Below are 16989 nucleotides of genomic sequence, written 5' to 3' on the forward strand. Positions count from 1 at the left end.
GCCTGTTGTAGTCATTGTTAACAGTAATGAGTCAATTGTTTCCCAAAGAAAGGGACTCAAGATGCTGCTTCCTCAAATTCACAGGAGCTCTGTGTTAGCCTTTCCCAGTGAGAAAGATTCACTTTGGGAAGATGGACCAAATCCCTGTAGCCAGGGGCCAGGGCTGAGCTGGCCTTGAGTCTTGCTGAGTGAGGGAGCTCAAATGATGCTCTGCTGAGGCACCAATATATGAATTCTGCAGTAATCTTGTTCCAAAATCTGGGGCAGCCAAGGCCACTGCTGAGCTAAAGTTGTAGAAAACATTTAAAAATGCCCAGAGAAACAATAATATCTTCATGTTTTCTTCTTCCTTTCCAACACTGTAGGAGGGTTAAAGATTTCCCTTAAATTCCTCCAGATCCCTTTAGAATAAATGTTTTTGTAGATGAGGGGTCTGTCATGAGGCTGCTGTGGGAGATGGGAACCCCTCAATCTTCGGGATTTGCACCATTCATTGGTGGTTTGGTTGGTGAGGGCCAAATACAGACTGAAGCAGCAATATCCACCCAGGACAAGTGTGAGCAGGATGACAAACCCCAGCATGAAGACAATCCTAGGGAAAGTCAAGAAAAGGTGCTGCAGAGAAAGAGAAAAATAAGTTAAAAAATGGGAGGGTTGAATCCCATGAGTACAGCTGGAATGCACATCCGTGTGCACATGGAACTGTATCCACATTCCAGGGTGGTGGGTCCTGTTTAACATCTCCACTAAGATACCTCAGGGACTCTCAGCTGTTTCCTAAACTACATCAGCTGGTGATTGGAATGTAAATTCCTTCTCTCTAAATCAGATCTGCTGACTGACCGATCCTGGAGACAGGAATATGAAGGACGGGAAATACTGTGAGAAAAATCCCCCAGTTTTAAACTATTCTGCAGTGGCAGTTTTCTAAATCTAGTTACATGTGTAAACCAGCTAAAAACCTGCAGTCTGCCCCAAAACCCTGCAGTCTGTCCCCATGCTGGGGGAACAGGACAACATTCCTGCCAGCAAAGTGTGAGACACAACATGTTACAGCATGAACTGACCTGAATGAGGAAGGGAATCTCCACGGCGTGCTCCTGTCCCTGGGCATCCAGGTAGGTGCCGTGCATGATGTTGGAGAGCAGCAGCACCTGGATGAGGAATGCGGCCGTGACAGCAGCCACAGCTCCGGCTGTGGCCGTCAGGGAGAGCAGGTACAGCAGGAAAACGCCGGCGTTGGAGGCGCCGATGCAGTTGTTGACCCACACACAGTGGTGGTCAAAGCGATGCACACACGTCCTGCAGACACCTCGAGGGGCAAAACGAGTGTGTTGGCACTTCATTTTTAAGTAAGCAGTTTGATCTTTACGTGGTTTTTAAGATGAAAATATGTGGGAGTTACAGTCAGGGTTTAGCTGGCAGCTTTTCAAGCAAACAAATTAATTTTGGTTGTGTATCTTAAGAAAAACAATGTATCCCATCTCTTTTATTCACCAAAACTGCAGCTCCAAGACTTGGTTTCTCTCACAGTACTGCATGGCAAAGCACCTGAAAGGTAGAGATTGTAGCTCCCACCTTTATTTTAGATGATAAAAAGAGGTGGTGAACTTCTCATCCCTGGCAGTGTTCCAGGTCAGGCTGGACAGGGCTTGGAGCAACCTGTGATAGTGGAAGGTGTCCCTGCCCCTGGCAGGGGGTGAAACAAGATGGACTTTAAAGATCCCTCCCAGCCCAAACCATTCCAGAACTCTGTGACTCTATGAAACACAAAATCCTGAACCCAGGTCTTGACAGGTAATAATTTCTCTTTTAAATTCCAGCTGCTCACAAGCTTGGCTGTTCTTGACCCTAAATTATCCCTCAGAACTGGTAATTTCTGTGAGAAGAAACAGCACCCAACCAGCTCCACAGATGGGCAAATGCAGCTGTTACCTGGGACCCCAGGAAAACAAACACAGCCCTGTGAGCACTGAGCTGGTAACAGAACAGCTGTAGTTGGGACTGCAGCTCCTGGAGGAGAATTCCTTTGGGAAAGTGTTATTTTCATGCTTATCAAGGAATTTCAGATCCTTACTGCAGTGCTTGGACCTGGCTGGCTTCTCCACGGTGCACGTGGGACACACGAGGCCTCTCTGAAACAACACCCCATCATAGGCATAAACCTTAACCAGTGATGCAGCATTGGATTTTGTTACTATACCTGTGAAAGAGACAAGAAAAACAACTAAAAATGGGATTTGTAGCATTTTTTCTGTTTTCAAAGGGCACGAGCATGATCTTACCAGGATTGGCCCGAGAGCAGAGCAGGAAGCAGCCCACATTCCCAGCCAGCAGCAGGTAGGGCAGGAGGAGGAGGAGGATGTGGAACTGCAGCTCCCAGCAGTACACAAACACTTCCCAGGTGTATTCCCCAAACACTGCAGCCTGCAGGGCTACGTGCAGGACCACAAACAAACAGCTCCTGGAAAGGAAAGGGGACAATCTATTTAATACTCAGCATCCTGATTAACAGGTCAAGTACACTCAGAGGTGATCAAAGACTTTCCAAATGCAAGGAGACACCTCTTTTAGGTTTTCAGGCCAGCTTGGATTGCATATTAATAGTGTTTTCTCCATCCACTGGCTTCTCCTTCTCTTCTTCCCACATACACTCCTTTAAATATGTCAGCTAAATTCCCTGCTTTATTCACATATCCTTTGGATTTTTTTTCCCTGTCAGTACAAAGTCTTATAATCACTTGCTGCTGACAAAATATGCCACAGCAATAGGCCACAAAACATTCTGCCAGAAGACATTTGCTACTCTGAAAGCAAAAAAATCCCCCAAAATAATCTTAAAAACTCTGCAATAATATAACCAGCTGTTAGAAAATAGGTGTGGCAGGAGGTGGGCAGTGGCGAACACCAGTTCCAGAGCGTGTGGAGGGTCCCAGTGCCCCCAGCACATGTGACAGTGTCACCTCTCTGTCTCAGGCTGTGTTAGAGCACAGGATCAGCAGAACAGGCACAAAACAACCACAGCACTCACAGCACAGCTGTAGATTCACAGCCCTGAAGTCACTGTCACACTGAGCTGCTGTCCCCAGAGAAGAGGTATTTAAATCATTCCTGAGGCACCAGAGTTTACAGACACTACAAAATCCACCTGAATCCAGCAGACTGCACACTGGCAGCTGTGCGGCTTCCCCCTCAGCCACCTGGACATCCAGGCTGCTGGACTGAGACTAATGGGATTTGAGAAAGAGGATGGAGACTGAGAGTCTGTCTGACTCCATCTGCAGCTGCCAGAGAGACTGTGGTAATTCCTGTGGGGATGCAGGATCCCACCAGTGCGACCAACATCTGTTACTGAGCCACATTATCTTTATTTCTCAATATGTTCAAACATTTCAGGGTTCCACCTTCTAAACAATGACCAAGGAAGGGAGAGACAACAGCGTGGCAAACATCAAAGGGAATCTGTAATCCCTGACAGGCATCTCAAATAGAGAGAGAATATCCAAGGGTAATACTGAGAGCTCTCATGGTGGCAGGAGATCCCAACAGTAACCAGAAATAGGAGTAAAAAATAATGTCAAAGGCATAAAAATGCAATACCTTGTGTGGAAGAGCCTGTGCAGTGTCCTGTGTGTCACCCTCTGGAGCTGGATGGGGATCACCAGTGACAACACCTGAGGGAAATGAAGCTCTGTTACCTGACCATCACTGCTGCCTTGGGGCAAGTTCAGATTTAATACAAGTCCCTCATCCCTCAGTTCTGGATCTGCACAGCCACAGCACCATGGAGGAGGCTCCTTTTCAGGGGCATCTGAGCTTCTCACCACAGAATCAAGGGGGAAGAGACCTTTGAGATCCTCCAGTCCAACCAAAACACAGAGAATCACAGAATCCTGGAATCACTAAGCTTGGACAAGCCCTCCAAGATTCTCATTTCCAACCTGTGTGCCAACTCCCCACCTCGTCCCCAGCCCAGAGCACTGAGTGCCTTGTCCAGTCCTTCCTTGGACACCTCCAAGGATGGGGACTCTAAACCTCCCTGGGCAGTTCCAATGCCTGACCACCCTTTCCATTAAGAAAGAAGAGAGGCAGGAATGCTGCTGGGGTTTTCCACATGGGACTGAGATTCCATATTCCTGGGAGCACCCCAGGCCCAAGCAAACATATCTGGGTTAATGTGTGAAAGTTCTAAGGAGCTTAGGGTGGGTGTAGGGTGGGGATGGGTTAAGCAGGGGATAAAACTGAGCAATTCCCCAGCTACAATATGCTCCATCAGCCCATCTGACAGATCAAGGGGAGATAAGCAAAGGGGGGAGATAAGCAAAGGGGGGAGATAAGGCCTGTGGCCTCCAGAAAAGAGAGAAAAAATTCCACAAGCCAAACAACCCCCAAAAAATCCAGTTTCTCCAGCTACAGCTCTGATCCAGCCCGATGGCTCCATGTCTAATTGCCCTTTCCAGCACAGCTTGACATGCTGAAGAAGGAACCTGCCTGTGTTCATTGAGTGAATCCCTCAGCCAGAGATGTGCCTGTGGAATTGTCTGACTCGGCTGCTCTGAGCTGACAGATCTCTATAGCAACATGGCTCAGGAATTAGAGCAGCTGAGCCTATTTCTAGCTGGCATGGAAAGAAAATATGCAGTGAGAGCTTCTTGCCTCAGATGTGAAAGACCAGGAGGCAAAAAGCATATGTGGAGCTGAGAAGATGCTAAATATTTTTGTGTGAACTGGTACATCTCAGCTCGGCGGTTTGAGGGATAAGTGTTTTTTTCAAGTGTGCTGCAAGAGGAAACACAACCCAGCAGAAAAGAACCTGCAGAAAACCTAAGCACACTGCAGGCTTATGCCAAGCACCCTCAGCTGCTCCTCCATGGCCCCTCCAGGCCCTTCACTACCCTCGTGTCCCTCCTTTGGACACTCTCTAAGAGCTTCAGACCTTTCTGATATTGTGGGGTTTGTATTGTATTGGTTCATATTTATCTTGTACTGTGACCTTTCACTTAGCATTGCCTGTATTTATATCCCAGGTAAAATATTGATTATATTCACATGTATTTATTTCCCAGGCACAAGTATTGATTAGATTCCTCCAGACAGTGGCTTCATACCACAGCAGTAATTTAATTGCTGCTGTTTAAACACTTCATAGCAGCAGCTATTAAGATATGGGGGGAAAAAAATCAATTTCTCTGCACAGTGTGTCTGTAAACCAAAAGGAAGTACAATACCAGCAATAAAAAAGTCTGTCTGAACTCCTGTGAACAGTATTAAATATAATTTACAATTTAAGTGATAATTCTCTCATCCTTTACCTTCCAGGAATATTACAGCTTTTTTTCCCTTTTCATTCAGACACAGCCCAACAGACAGAAAAATGAACTGGTGCTTTTCCAATATCCCATTTTAACAATAAAATGCCAATTTTTAATCCTCTTTTAAAGCTCTTCATTCCTCCCTCTTTCTTAGCAAACAAGAGCCTGCAGCATTAGTACACACATTAAAGAGCTTCCCCTAAAATATCTGCCACCACTCATAATTCTCTCCCTATTTTAATCCTCAAACCTCCCCCACCTTTTTCCTCTCAATGTCAGCAGCCAATACCACGAAACTGCAAATTCCTGGGGCCTGATTCTTATTTAATTTCTCAAAGCTGAAGTGTTGTGGTGTCACTGGACAAGGTGCTTCTGGCACCGTGAGAAGCTCCATCCTCACCCCAGACAGGCACAGGCAGGAATGGGAGCTGGGAGACCCAAATGGTTTTTATTACCTGCTTGGGCAGGATTTAATCACCTCAGAGGAAGTGTATTTCTACTTCCTATCCCACTTCCTTGAGAGCATACATTAGAAGGATGCATTAGATTAGTAGTAAACACACACACTGGCTTTTTTTTTTTGGAGAACAAATATAGCAGTTGCACTAATTTTAGCACAACAGAGCAGGGCAGATTATCAGAACGGGAGATGATCATTCCCCTGAAAGTTCATTCTTTACCTGGAAGCCCAGTGCTTTACCTGGCTTGCCCTGTCGACACTCCTTGTGAGGAAACTCTCCTTCCTTCCTGAGCAGAGGCACAGCAGGGCAGTGACAGCAAGCACAAAGCACAGGTAAATCAGGAAGAGTGTCAGGAAATCCATCCCAAGCCCTGGAATGTAACAGAAGCAGCTGTTAGACCCCTGCGTGCCAGGTCCCTGCAGCAGGGCCTGGGATTCCCTGAGCCCAGGCAGAGCCCCCCGGGCCCCTCCAGCAGCACCCAGAAATACATAAAACAGTGACCTCAAACCTGTGAGGGCCAAGGCAGAAACACAGAATCCTTTAGGCTAGAAAAGACCTCTAAGCCCATGGAGTCCAAGCTGTGCCCGATGCCCACCTCGTCACCAGCCCAGAGCACCGAGCCCGAGCGCCACATCCAGACATTCCTTGGACACCTCCAGGGATGGGGACTCCAAACCTCCCTGGGCAGCCCCTGCCAAGGCCTGAGCACCCTTTCCATGGAGAAATCCCTCCTGATGTCCATCCTGACCCTCCCCGGCACAGCCTGAGGCCATTTCCCCTTTTCCCATCCCTTGGGAGCAGAGCCCGACCCCCCCGGCTGCCCCCTCCTGTCAGGGACTTGTGCAGAGCCACAAGGTCCCCCCTGAGCCTCCTTTGCTCCAGGCTGAGCCCCTTTCCCAGCTCCCTCAGCCGCTCGTGGTGCTCCAGCCCCTTCCCAGCTCCGTTCCCTTCCCTGGACACGCTCCAGCCCCGGGGGACACGGGGGTCACCGGGGGACAGGGCCCGGAGCTGCCGCGGCCCTGCGGAAGCGCCGCCGCTCCGGCGTTCCCGGCGCTTCCAGCGCCCTCCGGCGCCCCGGCGGCCCCGGGCGGCCCGGCCGAGCCCCAGACCCGGCGGGGAACCGGCGCTCACCTCCGCCAGGAGCCGGGGCACCACCACAGCCCCCGCGCCGCGGCGGCTGAGGAGAGATAAAGCCGTAAAAACATCAGTGAAATCAGTCTATAACTCCCGGAGCTGTCGCGTTCTCGCAGGCCCGGGCAGCTCGTTACCGTGTGAGCCCTGTGCGGCTGATGTGCTGCTTCCGTCTTCCCAGAGCATCGCCGCCGACTGCCCTGGCCCATCCTGTGTCATTCCTTAGGAATCGCCAAAAATTCCCTCCGTTTTGTGGCTTTTGGCGGAGTCGCTAAAGCAAAACCCTTGTGCCTTCTCAGAGTTCTGAGCACTATGTTCCCTTGCAACCCGGATCCTCCTCATCCCACCCTGTCCCAGGTGAGGGGGGTTCGCTCCCGCAGCTGATGAATCTCTCCTGGGGCCGGGATGAGGTGGGAACACGCAGCATCCAGCGCTGTGCCCGTCCCTCCGTGGTGTCTGACAACTGAAACCGCCCGGCGCTCCCGCCGAGGGCCGATTGGGTTACGGTGCCTGCCTGGAATTTGCCAGAGAAACTCGTCCGGTCGCGGCCGCCGCGTCACCGATCCAAAGGCTCCCAAACTGCTGGGATGGTTTTCCCAGCTCTGGGTCTCCTTGTGCCGCTGGCTGGAGGTTGGACAGCACAGGTAAGCGTTCCAGGGGTGCTCCAGGGGCTTTGGCACCAAGAGGAGATGAATCGTCTTGGTGGGAAGCAGGAGAGGAGGTTGAGTTTCAGGAAGTCTCTTTTTTCCCTTGGTAAGTCCAGTGCACCCACTTGGGCCTCAAATGCTCCAAACAGGATATGAGAGGGAGAAATGCAGCCAAAATATTCCTGGGGCACAGCTGTCCTGGAGTGCAGCCCGAGACACTTGGCTCCTGATGGAGGATGGACGGAAAAAGCCACTTTCCCCCATCCTACTGAGACAGCAGAATTTCTGCAGGTATAAAAATAGCTTGGCTTGGGTCACTGAATGTCACCTGGCAAGTCTGGCAGCACAGAAGGGGCTGGGGGTGGGCACGAGGTGGTTTATTTGTGGGAGACCAGGCAGGATCTGTGTGCCACGGTCCCTGGGCACAGCCAGGACAGGAGCTGCAGCGGGTGCCACCACACTGGGACCAGCAGCGACACTGCCGAGGAGTTCGTCTACTCTCGGTGCCCTTACAGGCTGTGCTCAAGGACAACCAGCCAGCAAATACCTGGACAGAGGCTGAGACTGAGAGGGATGAAGCTCATTCAGTCCAAGTGCTGTGAAAATCAGTCAAAAAGTCTGATCTGGTCAAAGTCTGGTGGAAGGTCTTTGTGGAAACCACCTCAATTCACTTGGGATCCCAGAACTCAGTTATTGCAAGGATTAAAATTTGCTGTCAGTGTTTAAAGTGCTCAAATCACTTAAAAATGGAGGAAAACGAAGCAATTACCTCACTGACTGAACAAAAGAAAGGGGATTAATTGCAGTTTTGACTGTTTGGGCAGGGAATAGTGACAGAGATGCATGAGGTTTGTAGGAGGTGTTTGTGTTGGTGTCAGCACGGGAGGACAGATGCTTGGGGATTGCTGCTCAGAAGGAGATTTGTGCAGGAGAACCTGCCAGAAAGGAGCTGGAGAGGACAGGCAGAGCGGGAGGAGGAGGAGGAAGAAGTGGGTTTCAATCCCCTGCAGCAGTCCCCTGCAGCAGACCCTCCACCACGTCGTGCTCACTCTCCGGCTGTGCAGAGCAGATCCCCACAGCTCTCCTTCCTCAGGCTGTGCCCAACCCCTTGCCAGCTGTCCCAGGGCTCCCGGGGTGGTTGTTTCCCACCCCGTCCATCGCTGCCGGCAGCACGGCCCGTGCCGGAGCCGAGGGGAGGCCGGATCACCGCGTGGTCCATGAAGAGATGCAGACGCCCCTCCTGCTGGTGCCGCAGCAGGACGCGTAATTCCCTAAAACCTCTTAGCGTGCTAAGCCCTGGGATCCCTCAGTGCCGAGGAAGCCGAGGAGAAAATCAGAAATAGCAGCTTAAGGGACAGTCGGTGCCAGCGCGGGGGGCTCTGTGGCCAAACACTCGGCTACTCCTCCCTGCGAGGACCCCCCGCTGTCCCGCACGGCGCAGCCTGGCTGGGGACAGCTCTCCCGGTGAGCCCCGAAGTCCCCGACCCCCAAATCCCTATAGAAAACCACGCGTTGGTTGCACTCCCAAAATCTCGGTGTCCCACTCACCTTTGCCGGCGGGGCCAGCGAGGTCCCGGCACGCCCAGGTCCCCCCCAGCGCTGTCCCCGCTGCTCTGCACGGCGCTGTCGCTTCAGATTTGCCCTGTGGGTAAAGGATTTCCCTCCACGGGCACTAATCTGTTTTCCCTCCTTCCAGCTCCTAATTCCCCCCAGATCTGCAGGCTCAGGTCAGCACCAGGCTCAGCCAGGACGAGCACGGCAATTAGTCTGCCCGCGCTCCTTTGTGCGATGGAAATAAAGTTAATTAGGAAACGAAAAAGCCAGAAAGACCCGAGTGCGTGTCTGGTGCTGAGCTGGAGCAGCTGGAAGGGCGCAGGGCTCCCGTAAGAAGGCCGGGAAGAGGTAGCCACCCGCTGCCCGCTCTGTCCCACGGCAGCCTTTTCATCCACCCCCGGACCGTCCCCCCAACCCCGGGGCTGCAGCGAGGACGGGGGAGCCGGGAAGATGCTCCCAGGAGCCCTGCGGGTACATGGGAAGCGCTTCCGGGGGTGATGGAGGAGAGTCAAGAAAGCTTCGAGCCCTTGGTGGGACAAACCTGCCGCCGGTGAGAGCCTCCGGCTTGCCTGGATGGCTGCGGACTTCTGTAAGTGCTCGAGCCGAGGGGTGGAGGTGGAAGGGGGTGCAGCTCCCCGCTGATCTGCCGGGGTTTCCCCTGGAGCACAGCCCAGAGCAGCAGCACTGGGACCATTCCAGTGTTTACTGGGCTCTTGCTGAAACTGTCAGAACTTGTGCTCAGCAGCCCCGGGGATGGGGTTTGGTCGCAGATGGGTTTCATCCCGCTGCTGCCAGGCTTGTCCCATGCTTCACCCTCAGCTCTTCCCCTCTGAGTCCTTGTAGTCTCTGTAAGATAATTTGCCCAGGTAAAATCGTCTGAGTTTCATTTTTGTAAGTGCTTAATGTGTGTTCAGTGACACAGAGGGAATAAACATGGGGGTAAAAAGCATCTTCACTGACAGCTGAGACCAAACGCAGAGGAAAACCACACGAGTTAGTGCGTGTCAGTGGACAGTGCAGGCACTTACACATCACAGAATCACAGAATGGGAGGGTTGGAAGTGACCACAGCGGGGTCATCTGAACAGCACAGCATGGAAAGGGCATCTGAGTGCACTGTGCACATCAGCTGGTCGGGTTTACCTTGGGCAAAGACGACTCCTGCAGATGTTCAGGGCTGATGTGCCCAGTGTCTCCTTGAACATCCATGAGCCAGTCCAAACCCTTCACGTGAACCACAAACAAGTCCTGCTGAAAATCCTGCCATTTTGGGATGCTGCCATCAGGACAGCCCATATACGGGACTGAGAGGGCACAAAGAAATGATCCTGGGAGAGCTGAGAGGATTTGGCAAATTCTAATGAATTTACAGTAATTTTGTAGTTGCAAACAGCTAAAATATTGAGTGTTGAGACAAGCTGGTTAAAATCAAGCTGGTTTAAGTCCTTGGATGATCTATTCATTAATGTGACATATCAGAGAAATGAAATAATCATTTTGATAGACAAATAAATACAAGAAGATGCCTAAATGCGCCTCCTGGGGAGCGGGGGTAGGTGTGTGCCACAGACAGGTGAGATCAGGGCTGTGCCAGGTCACTGTTGGGTGCCACGTGTAGCCCCAACCTTCCCAGCCAACGTGGCCTCCTCAGTGGCACTGCCAGCAGCCAAAGATAGAATAAAAGGTGTTATTTTAAGGAAATCTAGAGGAAATACAGGATCTTGGGGCGTTTCTTCCCGCGGTGAGGGGGACACAGCACACACTGTAATGGGCCTCACACATCATCTACAGGCACGACCCCTAAGGATGGAAAAGCCATCACAACTTTCTTTCCTTCCTTCTTTTCCAGTCGCAGCCATGCCGGCAACCAACCAGGGCTGGCCCGAGTCCTTCGGGTTCCGGATAAGCGGCTCCGGGCCGTGCTACATCCTGTGGGTGCAGGAGGGCAGCAGCGCGGCGCTGGCGGGGCTGCGCCCGGGGGACGAAGTGCTGGAGATCGAGGGACAGCCCGTGTCCTCCCTGGGCTGCGAGGCGCTGCTGGGGCTGGCCCGGCGCTGCGGCAACGTCCCCCCGAGCATCGGCGTGGTGTCGCGGCTGCAGCACGCCAGCATCCCCCCCGGGCCCCGGGGATGCTTCGGCTTCGAGCTGGCGAGCGAGAGCCCCCCGCGCGTGGCCAGCGTCAGCCCCGAGTCGCCCGCCGCGGCCTGCGGGCTGGAGCCGGGGGATTACGTGCTGGAAGTGGACGGGACGCCGGTGGTGCTGCCCGAGGCGGCGGCCGCGCTGGTGGGGTCGTGCCGCGGGCGGTCCCTGCGCCTGGCGCTGCTGCGGCCACAGCGCGGGGACACCGCGAGGGACCCCGGCCCCAGCGCCGACACCGTGCGCCGGGACAGGAAGCAGAAAGCGCAGGAATTCAGCAGGAAGGTGAGGCCGGGGTATGGGATGAGGGGCCGGGGCGCTGGGCATCCCCTGGGCCGAGCGGGTTGGAGATTCCCACATCCACCTTGGCTGCGCACGCGGATGGGGGAATTCCTCCCCATAGGGCTGGGGTGCAGATTTGGGGCATGAACACCCGAGAGAAGGGTTGGTAATTACCTGGGATAACGGATGCTGCACAGGGCTTGGAGATCCCCTGGGGATGACCCCAAGTTCTTATTCCCTTGCACTGCAAGAGCGTGGAGAAACCCACAGGGCAGATCCCGCTCTGCTGCGTGCCTGGATGTCCCTTCAAAGTCTAAGCCTGTCACCCCGCAGACATTTTAGTTCTTATTTTGTTGCAAAGGAGAAAAACATCGATGTGATTACATCTTCATTGTGCTCCTGAAAGCTTCCTCGTGGGTATTTTACCAAACACTTCGCCTTGTGCTAATTATAAATTTGATCACAGTTGTTTTTTTCAATCTTTCTAATTTCCATTTCAAAGTAGCCTTTTAAAATGCTGTTATGAAAATAACCAGGCTGGTAGGTTGTGGTTTTTTTTGATCCCAAGTTAATAAAGGAACAAGACATCTGTAAAGAGATTTGTGGGTATCAGGCGAATCCCCTCAGTCAGCTTCTCCATTAAAGATTCACAAATACACTCTGAGGTTTGGATTCATGGGCGTGGGAAACAGATACCTGCTGATTACGGGAGATTAATGAGGAGGGGCGGTTTTTTCATGCCGCCTCCATCTCGTGAAGTCACATTAAGCCAAGTAAAAGATTCCTGGATGATCACAGGAGAGCAAGTTTGTTGTGGTGCTGTGAGCACCCCTATTAGCGCCTCTGTCCCCTCCCTTCCCAGCCCAACAAAGCCACCCGGGACAGCCCCGACCAGCCTGGGCAGAAGCAGGAAAATAAAGCACGTGTGCTCCTGGCTGCTGGAGCACAGCTCAGCTGGCAGATGCCTCTCCAGAAGGAATTCACAGCACAGATGTTTGAAGTGGCTTCAGTTCCTACATGATGCAGAAAATACTAAACCCAGCGGGCTGTTTTACCCCCTCGTTTACCTGGGACCCCAGCTCAGGTGGTGCTGCCGGTGCTTCGAGCACCCAGGTGCTCCTGCCCGCCCACTGCTGGAAGGTCGGAGGGTGCTGGTGGCTTGTATTTCACACCTGCACTGCCCACGGGTCACCTTTTCCCAGCCTCCTGCGTTTGGTAGAGCCCCTGGGTGAATCACCTGCCTGGCTGACGGTGGTGTCCATATCAGTCGCACTGAGCTGGGCTGTGCAGTGTCCTGGCATCCTGGGGGCATCACCGGCAAGCAAAGGAGGTGCTCATGGTCTCATTTCCAGGGAAGTATCTTCTCTTGTCCCCTGTGTGCTCAGGGACGTGCTGGGGACTGCAGGAGAGGTGGCAGCACCCCCATGGTGGTGGAGTTCCCATCCCTGGAGGTGTACAAGGAGTGACTGGACATGGCACTCAGTGCTCTGGGCTGGTTGAGAAGGTGGGGATTGGGCACAGTTGGACTCTGGAGGATCTGGGAGGTCTCTTCCAACCAAAATGATTTTGTGATTCTGCAATTCCCACCTGCCAAGTCCTGCGATCCCAGTCCAGGCAAAAATTTCACAGCAGCCCTCTGGGATCCATCCCACCAGGAACACCAGAGTCTGTCAGTCCTGTGCTGGACCTGGGGACCATGCTCATGAGCCAGCCCAGGGGACGCTGCTGCTGTGCCTGCCCCAGATTTGGTAACCTTGAAGTACTGCCACTGCCAGGAGCCCCCGTGGTGCCTGCGCAGAGCCAGCAGCATCGGGGGGCTCTGCAGGGGTCCTGGTGCTGGTGTCGGCCTCCCTGGGGAGCTGCCAAGTGGGACAAGCTCTTCTCATTCCCCAGGCGGGTGATTCCTGCAGGCTCCCTGGCGCTGCCGCCACAGGGGTGCACAGAGAGCCCTGCACACACCCCCAGTGCCCTGGGGAAGGGTGACGGGCTCCTCTCCCCTTCCTGCAGTTAAACCTGCTGGCAGCACAAAAACATCACCTTTCAGGAGAACCCAACACACAGAGGTATGGATGGGTGGTCACAGAGAGTTCCTGCATCCCACACGAGAGTTCCAGGTGAGGAACCAGCTCCCACTGCCCCAGGACAAGGGGTAACGCCCCACTGTGGCAGGAGGTGAATAAGGAGGGTCCCATGCAGGGTAATTGGCTTGATGGTAATTAGCTAATTATCCTGCCTGTCCCAGGTGGAGAAGATGGGACAGTGGTTGGGAGCTGTCAGTGCTGTTTCCAGGGCTGGCACTCACCTTCATGTTCTGTCTCCCCACTCCCAGCAGCTTCCCAGTGCTAAGGGCAGGACAGAGCTGCCCAGAGGGATCAGGGAGTGATGCGCAAAGCTTAAATAGCTCCAAAAGCCCATTGCAGTGTCCTCTGCCAGGCAGAGTCCAGACTGATCCCATCCCAGCTGTGCCGGAGCCACTCCTGCAGGGCCACTGTGACCCAGCAGAGTTTGGGGGTTTGGGGTCACCACTGTGCTGGTGGAATGTTTGGAACAGCAGTTCCATGGCCATGTGTGAGACCAGAGCGGTGCTGTGTGATGGGCTGATGTCTGAAGTGTCCCTCTCCTCCCTTTGGCTGAGCAGGGAGTGAGACACATTTTCCACGTGGCAGTGCCCCTGCCCATGGTTCCTCACTCTCCTGCTCAGCACCCCTTCCCTCTCCCGTCCCTTGCTGCAGGTGGATGCCATCCTGGGGGACCAGCCCAAGCTGAAGGAGAAGGTGTTCACCGTGCTGAAGCAGTACGCGGCCGAGAGGAGGGTGGAGTGCCTGGCTGACACCCTGTGCATGGTGCTCACCCAGGAGTCCCATCAGCACCTGATCGACAGCATCAGGTACAAGGGGCCACCTCCACGGTGCCCTGGGGCCACCAAACCACAGCTTCCCTGGGCCTGCTGCTGATGGGGGAGCAGGGCTGGGCAGTGCAGGCTGGGAGGGTCCTGTGGGAAGGGGTTGGGAGGATCCTGCAGGGAAGATGCCGGCCAGCTTTCCAAGGGACAGCTGAGCCAAGCTTGGTGGCATCTTAGCCGAGCACTCCTGTGCCCTTCTGCCCAGGGAGGGTGGGGGACCTGCACCCCACTGCCTCTGCCTGCAGCAGGGGATGCAGCTCCCATTCCTGGCCATGATTTGGAAGGGAGATTTGGATTAGCTGCAGAGCCACTGGAGATTCTCCAAAAGCCTGGCCAGAAAATAATCTGAGTTCCTCAGGGCAAGAGGGTGGCCAAGGGCTTGGCCAGGGCTGCAGGCAGCTCTGACATTGGGGGGTCCAGGGGGTCTCTGGTGGGGCCATGGGCTGCCCGGGGTGCCAGGGAGTGGTCACACATCCCAGGATGCTCTGGCAATGCTCCCCTGGGGCTCGAGGTCCCCAGCACCTCTGGAACCTTCTGTGCCGGGGGTGCTGACAGTGCAGTTGATCTGTTGCTCTTGGGCAGCGTGGCTGGAGCTGGGGCTGGAGCTGGTGCTGGCACAAGGACACGTGGTGGGATTACAGCCAGGCTGAGACGATGGCCATTAGGGAATCAGGTCTCCATCTGGCCTCGCTCTGGGCCTGGCTTTCCAATTCCTGCTTTAATCAGAGGAATTGTAAGATATTACAGTTTCCATAACAACGTCCCTGTGAGGGGTCTCCGCCGTGACCCGGTGATGGGGAGGGTGGGGGAGTGGGTTGGGGACCCTGGCCATGCAGTGTCCCCCTGCTGTGCTGTGACTGCATGTGGGTCCCCCAGAGCACCCCACACCTGGGGACAAAAGGCACAGACCCCTGCAGGGCCAGAGTGCAGAGGGGACTGTCCTGTCCCTGCCTTGTCCAAGTGCCCATGTCCAGCCTGTCCTGTCCCCACTGAGCATCCTGGAAGGACCCAACAGCTGGGACTGGGGACAGGGATGGATGGCACTGAGCCAGGACTGAGCCATCCCCCCAAACTAAATCAAAAAATAAGCCCCCACCATTCACAATTCAGGAAAATTCTTTTCCTCAGCAAGATCCAGGAAAATACCTCAAGTGCCTCGGATATCCTCTTTGTCATCATCCCTGAATTATACGGGATTACTTCCCCCCACAGAGGGGATTTGAATACGTGTCCAAATCTTCTCCCAGACCCAAGCCCCTCTGTGGGGGGCACAGCAGGTTCCTCCCAGGATGTCCCTGTCCATGTGTCAGTGAGGAGAGGGTGGCTGGACCCAGTGCTGCCGTCTGGAGCTCGCCCTGTGCCCAGCCTGTAATGCCAGGGGCAGCACGATGTTATGGCTCCCAAAAACAGGGTCAAACCCCCTGATTGCCCCCTGCCCCCGTGTGAAAGGTTAATGCCAGGGCTGGGGCAAGGGGCACTGTGGATCTGGCAGCTAATCTGGGTTTAATGGAAATGAAATATTTAGCTCAGGGAAAAGATTTACTGTCTAATCTTAATGAAATGAAGACAAGAAAATTAATAAAAAAGGTGCCTTGGAGACCAGGTTTCCCAGCTGCGGGTGCTGGGGGCAGTGCCATGCGTGCCCAGCTGCTCAGCCTGGGCTCTCTCCAGTGCCTTTGCTGCCAAGCAAGAGCTGTTCATGCTTTTACTCTCACTGAAGGTGGTGAGCAGCTCCCGGGAGCTCTGGATTTAGGGTGCTGTGAATTCCTGGAGTGATTTCAGCTGGTTACATCTGTCACTGACTGAGGAGGGGTTTGGGATCTGTGCCCTGAGGCAGCACCCGGGGCTGGGAAGGGCTGTGGGGGGGTTCATGCAGGGGGTGCCCAGATTCCGGCTCCGGGGGTGGGGGGTGCAGTGTGGGGGTGCTGGTGTGGCCATCATGCTGTCCTGGGGCACAAGGCAGCCACCCCGGGCAGTGATGTGTGTGCAATTTGGGCTGAAGAGCCCATCAGACCTGACCGAGTGAGTGTCCTGGGGCTTGTCCTGTGGGATCATCCCAGGGACAACTTGGGACCTTGGGAGTACCCATGGGGGCAGCCTGGGCAGCCCTGCAAGGCTGTACCCAGTTCTCCAGGGACTGTTTCCCCCTGAAATGGGGAGAGTCCTGCACACCCTTGTGACCTCGTCCATGCCCCTGTTCCTGCAGAGCCTGGAGGAGAGGAGCCCTTGGAGGGCTGGGATGAGCCACTTCCCTCCAGCGGTGGCAGTGCCATCGGCCGGGGACTGGGATGGATGCTGGGGTGATGCTGGGGTGATACCAACAAAGGTCCTCACCTCTGTTCCATGCCCCGGGCAGGTGGCTGAGCCCTGGCACAGGCACACGGTGGTGGCTGGTTGTGTGTGCCCGTGGGTCCCCTGTCACGCAGGGCCAGGCGCTGCTACGTTCCTGTCTCCCACTGACCCTCACGCTGCCCTGATTGGATCGTCCCTCTGCACCAGCTGTATTTATTTTTGTGCTGTTGCTGCTGCCGGCTGTCCTCTGCTGTCCCCTCCCCTGCTGTCCC

At 54.3% G+C, this 16989-nt stretch overlaps 2 protein-coding genes across 4 annotated transcripts in view; one reads left to right on the forward strand and one right to left on the reverse strand.

The window, feature by feature from the left end:
* Positions 1 to 2: 2 nt before the first annotated feature.
* Positions 3 to 6471, reverse strand: ZDHHC4 (zDHHC palmitoyltransferase 4). 3 transcript variants are annotated; one of them, XM_082292021.1, is made up of 6 exons: positions 6013 to 6471; positions 3601 to 3674; positions 2286 to 2464; positions 2078 to 2203; positions 1068 to 1312; positions 3 to 615 (listed from the first exon to the last, which is right to left on the reverse strand). In XM_082292021.1, the coding sequence occupies exons 1-6, from the start codon at positions 6133 to 6135 to the stop codon at positions 334 to 336; spliced, it is 1029 nt and encodes a 342-aa protein (XP_082148147.1). In that variant the 5' UTR covers positions 6136 to 6471; the 3' UTR covers positions 3 to 333. The 3 variants fall into 3 exon arrangements, with proteins under 3 accessions (XP_082148147.1, XP_082148148.1, XP_082148149.1); XM_082292022.1 differs by lacking the exon at positions 2078 to 2203 and adding an exon at positions 2204 to 2227; XM_082292023.1 differs by having other exon boundaries at positions 348 to 592.
* Positions 6472 to 7479: 1008 nt separating this feature from the next.
* GRID2IP (Grid2 interacting protein) overlaps positions 7480 to 16989 on the forward strand; it is a gene marked incomplete at its 3' end in the record, with an annotated part of 34930 nt that continues 25420 nt past the window's right edge. Inside the window, exons 1-3 of the mRNA XM_082291895.1 lie at positions 7480 to 7548; positions 10955 to 11526; positions 14256 to 14410. Of these exons, the coding sequence (XP_082148021.1) occupies positions 10963 to 11526; positions 14256 to 14410 (719 nt within the window). The 5' untranslated portion in view covers positions 7480 to 7548; positions 10955 to 10962. The remainder of the gene's footprint in view (positions 7549 to 10954; positions 11527 to 14255; positions 14411 to 16989) is intronic.

This window comes from Coloeus monedula (assembly GCF_965178545.1).
Source record: "Coloeus monedula genome assembly, chromosome: 16".
In the NCBI taxonomy this organism is placed as follows: domain Eukaryota; kingdom Metazoa; phylum Chordata; class Aves; order Passeriformes; family Corvidae; genus Coloeus; species Coloeus monedula.

Bases quoted from the DNA above. Each gene is read 5' to 3' on its own strand.
- ZDHHC4 (XM_082292021.1), bottom strand. From the start codon at position 6,135: ATGGATTTCCTGACACTCTTCCTGATTTACCTGTGCTTTGTGCTTGCT. The intron at 2,465-3,600 runs GTATTGCATTTT...TTTCCTTTCCAG, and splicing joins CACAGGCTCTTCCACACAAG to GAGCTGTTTGTTTGTGGTCC. The intron at 616-1,067 runs GTCAGTTCATGC...CTTTCTCTGCAG, and splicing joins AGATTCCCTTCCTCATTCAG to CACCTTTTCTTGACTTTCCC.